Source organism: Ranitomeya variabilis, chromosome 1, assembly GCF_051348905.1.
Source record: "Ranitomeya variabilis isolate aRanVar5 chromosome 1, aRanVar5.hap1, whole genome shotgun sequence".
NCBI classification, from domain to species: Eukaryota; Metazoa; Chordata; class Amphibia; order Anura; family Dendrobatidae; genus Ranitomeya; species Ranitomeya variabilis.
Window position 1 is genome coordinate 609024324 of NC_135232.1, and position 7272 is coordinate 609031595.

Sequence of the window (7272 nt, forward strand, 5' to 3'; positions counted from 1 at the left end):
TGACACCAGAGCTCTTCTCTCCCGTGTGCACAGCTAGTGGCAGGCAGTGTCCGTGTCACTTACCAGGACTGACACCCGAGCTCCTCTCTCCCGTGTGCATAGCTAGCGGCAGGCAGAGTCCGTGTCACGCACCAGGACTGACACCCGCGCTCGGCTCTCCCGTGTGCTCAGCTGGCGGCAGGCAGAGTCCGTGTCAGGCACCAGGACTGACCCCCGCGCTCCGCTCTCCCGTGTGCATAGCTAGCAACAGGCAGAGTCCGTGTCACGCACCAGGACTGACACCCGTGCTCGGCTCTCCCGTGTGCACAGCTGGCGGCAGGCAGAGTCCGTGTCACGCACCAGGACTGACACCCGAGCTCCGCTCTCCCGTGTGCACAGCTGGCGGCAGGCAGAGTCCGTGTCACGCACCAGGACTGACACCCGCGCTCGGCTCTCCCGTGTGCTCAGCTGGCGGCAGGCAGAGTCCGTGTCACGCACCAGGACTGACACCCGTGCTCCGCTCTCCCGTGTGCATAGCTAGCGGCAGGCAGAGTCCGTGTCACGCACCAGGACTGACACCCGCGCTCGGCTCTCCCGTGTGCACAGCTGGCGGCAGGCAGAGTCCGTGTCACGCACCAGGACTGACACCCGAGCTCCGCTCTCCCGTGTGCACAGCTGGCGGCAGGCAGAGTCCGTGTCACGCACCAGGACTGACACCCGAGCTCCGCTCTCCCGTGTGCTCAGCTGGCGGCAGGCAGAGTCCGTGTCACGCACCAGGACTGACACCCGTGCTCCGCTCTCCCGTGTGCTCAGCTGGCGGCAGGCAGAGTCCGTGTCACGCACCAGGACTGACACCCGCGCTCGGCTCTCCCGTGTGCACAGCTGGCGGCAGGCAGAGTCCGTGTCACGCACCAGGACTGACACCCGCGCTCCTCTCTCCTGTGTGCACAGCTGGCGGCAGGCAGAGTCCGTGTCACGCACCAGGACTGACACCCGCGCTCCTCTCTCCTGTGTGCACAGCTGGCGGCCGGCACAGTCTGTGTCACGCACCAGGACTGACACCCGAGCTCCTCTCTCCCGTGTGCACAGCTGGCGGCCGGCACAGTCTGTGTCACGCACCAGGACTGACACCCGAGCTCCTCTCTCCCGTGTGCACAGCTGGCGGCACTCAAATAATAGGCCACGCCCCCTCCACGGTCACATGACCGCTCAAATTAATAGGTCTCGCCTACTCCGCAGATATGACGTACGTTACACGGAATCCCCTTTCTCCATAGCGACCGCACTCACCGGAAGTACGCCGCTCCTCACTGACAGCTGAATTCTTTTGCTAGTCACGAGGCGGCGCCCCTCCGTGATTGGAGCAGAGGACAGCTGGGCGGGGCCTGAGACCCGGAAGTGTGTCCGCGCTGTCATGGCGGCCTGTGTGCGGGACCCTTGCGGGCTGCTGTGTGTGCTGCTTACCTACCTGAGCCTGGGGTACGCCGACTACGTCATCCTGCGACACGTCCTGCTGCATAGCTTCTCCGGCAGGTGCGGGGAGGATGGGGGTGCTTGTTGGGGGATGATTATGGGATGTCTCACTTTGTTCCCTCTTTTTGCAGTGTTTGGTGTCCACTCCACGCTGTTGGTTTCAATCTGCTGGTGTCCATGCTGCTGGCCTGTCACAGCCGCGCCGTCTTCTCTGACCCCGGTGAGACTGCTGGGAGTAGTAGTCTTCCAGGTTGCAACCTGACTATCCTCCTCTTAATCTGCCCTGTTTTGTTCCCACAGGGACCGTTCCGTTACCGGAAACCGCCATTGACTTCTCGGACCTGCGCTCCAGCACTCCGCGCAAAAGTGACCGGGTAAATGTGCGCAGGAGCGTAATCCGAACCCATGGCGGTACCTAATGATGACTAACAGCCGTTCTCCACAGGGGGGTAATGAGGACTGGACCGTGTGCCACCGGTGTGAGACCTACCGCCCTCCGCGGGCCCACCACTGCCGCGTCTGCCACCGCTGTGTCCGCAGGATGGATCACCACTGCCCCTGGTACGTAATGAGCGAGGTTACTCATCGAGTTGTCCGTCGTATATTTGTTTTTTGGTTTTTTTGTAGGATAAATAATTGTGTTGGGGAATTAAACCAAAAGTATTTCATCCAGTTCCTGTTTTACACCGGTAAGTACACAATTCGGTTTTATACGGGTAGGGGTCCAGTAGGGTGCTGCTCTCATGTTTGTGCTTCTCGCAGGTCTGACAAGCCTGTACTCTGTGGGCTTAGTTCTGGCCGTTTGGCTGTGGCCAACCAAGAAGGGAACATTGGAGGATGCAGATCTGGCAGCTGCAGCTCATAGTCATGTGCAGATGTGAGTACCCAGAGGTCGCATGTGACTGTGATGTCAGGACCCTGCAGCTCTCATGTACAGTCTCCTCTCCCCGCAGAGTCCACTGCATCCTTCTCCTGGTGGAGTCCGTCCTCTTCGGGCTGTTCGTTACAGTCATCTTCTATGACCAGGTAAGTGTTTCATCAGTATCCGGTGATGGAGACAACGGACAGTCACCAGATCCCGATGGGATTTACATTCCTCTTTTGTTCTTTCATTTTGTATTAATTTATTTTGTATTAATTAAATACTTACCCTTTTTGTTAAATGATTTTTACTCTGTTGTATTTTTCGTCACCTTCTTAAACTTTTTACCCAGTGCTGTAGATTCTCTGCTATCAGACAAATCTGTGTGGTCCCTTTTATACTTCTTGCCTAATTTTTTTTCTTTTTTTTTCTTTCATATAGATTGTATCGATCATTACAGACGAGACGCCCATCGAGCAACTGAGGAAAAAACTCCTAAAGGAGGCAAATAAGGAAGTAGCCCACACCCGCAAGCCAAAGATGGCGCTACTGAGGGAGGTGTTCGGAAGAGGTAAGAGGAACCTATCCATCACTAGAGATCAGCGGTGACATCACTGAGAATGCCCCTATCCATCACTAGAGATCAGCGGTGACATCACTGAGAATGCCGCCTATCCATCACTAGAGATCAGGGGTGACATCACTGAGAATGCCTCCTATCCATCACTAGAGATCAGAGGTGACATCACGGAGAATGCCGCCTATCCATCACTAGAGATCAGAGGTGACATCACTGAGAATGCCGCCTATCCATCACTAGAGATCAGAGGTGACATCACTGAGAATGCCTCCTATCCATCACTAGAGATCAGCGGTGACATCACTGAGAATGTCTCCTATCCATCACTAGAGATCAGCGGTGACATCACTGAGAATGCCTCATATCCATCACTAGAGATCAGAGGTGACATCACTGAGAATGCCGCCTATCCATCACTAGAGATCAGCAGTGACATCACAGAATGCCTCCTATCCATCACTAGAGATCAGCAGTGATATCACTGAGAATGCCGCCTATCCATCACTAGAGATCAGGGGTGACATCACTGAGAATGCCTCCTATCCATCACTAGAGATCAGCGGTGACATCACTGAGAATGCCTCCTATCTATCACTAGAGATCAGTGACATCACTGAGAATGCCACCTATCCATCACTAGAGATCAGCGGTGACATCACTGAGAATGCCACCTATCCATCACTAAAGATCAGTGACATCACTGAGAATGCCTCCTATCCATCACTAGAGATCAGTGGTGACATCACTGAGAATGCCTCCTATCCATCACTAGAGATCAGCGGTGACATCACTGAGAATGCCTCCTATCCATCACTAGAGATCAGGGGTGACATCACTGAGAATGCCTCCTATCCATCACTGGAGATCAGTGGTGACATCACTGAGAATGTCTCCTATCCATCACTAGAGATCAGCGGTGACATCACTGAGAATGCCTCCTATCCATCACTGGAGATCAGAGGTGACATCACTGAGAATGTCTCCTATCCATCACTAGAGATCAGCGGTGACATCACTGAGAATGCCTCCTATCCATCACTAGAGATCAGCGGTGACATCACTGAGAATGCCTCCTATCTGTCACTAGAGATCAGCGGTGACATCACTGAAAATGCCGCCTACTCTGTCATTGTTTCTCTCTTTCCCCCTAGGTTATATGATCTGCTGGCTCTTCCCATGTAATACGCCCCCGTCCTCTGGTGGTCCGGCATACAGTTACCTCCCTGACTATGATGTGTAGGGGTCTTTGTCAGTATGGTAGGGTGGCGGTTGTGTCCAGGGGCCATCTCCAGGAATCGGATCCCAGCCTCTTGCTGTGGTTGCACTATGGATGTACTGTTACGTGTGCACATCTCATGGCTGTTCTGCTGCCCTCCGGGGGTCGGTGCTGCTGATGTGTCTCAGCCTCAGACTGTTTTGTTTTTTTTTTTTACTCCTGTGGTTTCTATCGCCCCCTTTGGACTTTTCTTACTTGCTGCTGTGGATGCTGGAGTGGGTTTTTCTATGTTTTTAAGCCTCGGAGAAATTCACCCGCCCATGTTGAGTTTAATCATGTAGTAATTACACTCGCCAGTGGGGGGTGCTCATCTGCACTGGATTTATTTTAAATGTATTTATTGAACTTTTTTTCCTGTTTGCTGAGTTCAGTGATTTCAGGTTGACTGAGATCCAACTTGTATTTGTTTGAAGCTGCTGCTCTGTCCTCCATGCCTTTTACTGCAGCTGTAGTTTTTCAGCATCATGGAGCCTGGATATCTTTTAGAAGGACAGAACCATTGTAAAATAAAAGAAGATTACGGAAGCTTCCCACTGAGGGGGAGCAACCTGGCGATCAGCTTTTCTTCTGATTATGTACCATACCATGACGCTGTCCATAATCTGAAGTGTTAATAATCAAGAGTATTGTGTGCTATAAGCCACCAGTCTGTATTCCTGAAAGTGAAGTCCTCTGCCCCTTTAATGCTCACCCTAATTACTATTTGTAAGGGGCTATACTATAACCTCTTGGTCCAGCCCATAGCATGGCTGAATCATGTCCTATTCACCCCCGGAGCTGCTGCATGTCTCACTACTATACCTCTCGTCTCTCTGCTGCCCTCTGCAGGTTTGTGGTTGTCCTACATTAGCATTCTTGCAGTTTTATGAGTGTCCAGCAGATGGCGATTCTGCTGCATTTATCCGACTGCGGTCTGTTTCAGAGAAGCCACGTATCAGTCTGCTGCAGGCCAGCAGTGCACTACAACTCTCTTAGTCCTCTTGAGATTCAGGTCGGCCATTGCATCTGAGCACTGATGGTAATTGCACCATATAGCAGAGCTATATATTCCTTATGTTACTGACCAAAATCCCCTCTTTGTCCTCGTCTCTGCTCGTTGTAAGATATATTTATTGCTGTGGTCTCTTTTTACACTGAGAATCTCTGTCTGGGATTTGGGGGGGATATTAATAAATCCAATCGTCATCTCTGTTTTATGCTTCATGTTTTAGGCCTGGATCTAATGGGCCAGAACCAGCTCTAGTGTGCGTGTTTATAAAGGCAGCAGCGAGATACAGGGTGCAGTGGGGACACTGACAATCACGGCAGGCTGGCAACAGGGAAAAGTAGGCGACATTACCTGACCGGGAACATTCAGAACCTGAGGAAGTGATTGTGTGGACAGAACCTGGCCCTGCTGTGGCCTCACATAATCCCATGCATCCATAGTAGCAGCTGGGCAGACTCTGTCATGTCTGCTCTCTGTCATTGCCGCTGGTACGAGGTGTTAACGTACAGTGGGGAAAATAAGTATTTCATTAACTGCCAATTTTGCAAGTTTTCCCATCTACAAAGAACGGAGAGGTCTGTCATTTTATTGTAGGTACACTTCACCTGTGAGAGACAAAATCTAAAAATAAAAAAACAGAAAATCACATTGTGTTATTTTTCCTTTGCATTTTATTGCATGAAATAAGTATTTGATACAGTAGAAAAACAGAACTTAATATTTGGTACAGAAACCTTTGTTTGCAATTACAGATGTCAGACATTTCCTGTAGTTCTTGACCAAGTTTGCACACACCGCAGTAGGGATTTTGGCCCACTCCTACATAGAGATCTCCTCCAGATCTTTCAGGGTTTGGGGCTGTAGCTGGGCAACATGGAGTTCCAGCTCTCTCCAAAGATTTTCTATTGGGTTCGGGTCTGGAGACTGGCTAGGCCACTCCAGGAGCTTCAAATGCTTCATATGGAGACACTGCTTAGTTGCCCTGCCTGTGTGTTTCGGTTCATTGTCATGCTGGAAGACCCAGCCACGACCCGTCTTCAGTGCTCTTACTAAGGGAAGGAGATTGTTTGCCAAAATCTCACAATACATGACCCCATCCATCCTCCCTTCAAGACGGTGCTGTCGTCCTGTCCCCTTTGCAGGAAAGCACCACCAAAGTATGATGTCCCCCCCCCCCATACTTCACGGTTGGGACAGTGTTCTTGGGGTTGTATTCGTCTTTCTTCCTCCAAACACGGCGAGTGGAGTTGATACCTAAACGTTCTATTTTGGTCTTATCTGACCACATGACCTTCTCCCATGCATCCTCTTGGTCATCCAGATGGTCATTGGTAAATTTTAAACAGGCCTGGACATGTGCTGGCGTGAGTAGGGAGACCTTGTGTGCCCTGCAGGATTTTAATCCATGACTGCATAGTATGTTTCTAACGCTAATGCTTGAGACTGTGGTCCCAGCGTTCTTCAGGTCATTGACCAGGTCCTCCCGTGTAGTTCTGAGCTGATTCCTGACCTTTCTCAGAATCATGCTTACCTCACGAGGCGAGATCTTGCATCGAGCCCCAGACTGAGGAAGATTGACAGGCATCTTGTCACAGTTGAATTGTACCTTCGATAAAAATTACAGTCCTCTCCATTATTACGTGGGGAAACTTACAAAATCGTCAGTGTATAAAAAAACAAACTTATTTTCCCCACTGTACATGGGGAATGTTAACAGGTGCTTGTGCTTTAGGCATGCTGGCCCTTTTAGGCTGTTTTCCGGTACAGTATCATTCTTCTTGTTTTAGTTTTCCACTCATCCATATAGGAATGCTCATCGCGGAAGCTGCACTTTGTACCTGATCTCATTATCTACAATAATACCTAATTCAGTGCCCTATGTGTGGCCCAATAGTGCTGCAGGCTGCTCGGCTTGACCACCTGCCACGACTGCTTGTACGTAAAGAGCCTGTGTGCTTACCCTATAGTGTATAGTTCATGGCCCTCCTCGCCCTGACCGTTCTTCATGGCCCTCCTCGACCTGACCGTTCTTCATGGCCCTCCTCGACCTGACCGTTTTACATGACCCTCCTCGCCCTTTCCAGGGCACTCCTCACCTTGACCGTTCTCTGCAG

The 7272-nt window shown here is 51.1% G+C and overlaps 1 protein-coding gene across 7 annotated transcripts; it reads left to right on the forward strand.

The window, feature by feature from the left end:
• Positions 1-1216: 1216 nt before the first annotated feature.
• LOC143771226 (palmitoyltransferase ZDHHC3-like) lies at positions 1217-5556 on the forward strand. Of its 7 annotated transcripts, none has more exons than XM_077260567.1 (9): positions 1217-1458; positions 1584-1672; positions 1753-1826; positions 1898-2013; positions 2080-2141; positions 2215-2329; positions 2406-2478; positions 2756-2885; positions 4046-5361. In XM_077260567.1, exons 1-9 carry the CDS (start codon positions 1394-1396, stop codon positions 4132-4134), a joined length of 813 nt encoding a protein of 270 aa, XP_077116682.1. In that variant the 5' UTR covers positions 1217-1393; the 3' UTR covers positions 4135-5361. The 7 variants fall into 7 exon arrangements, 6 of the variants coding, with proteins under 6 accessions (XP_077116682.1, XP_077116681.1, XP_077116678.1 ...); XM_077260566.1 differs by having other exon boundaries at positions 1223-1512; XR_013215063.1 differs by having other exon boundaries at positions 1267-1512; positions 1898-2141; positions 2390-2478.
• Positions 5557-7272: the final 1716 nt, after the last annotated feature.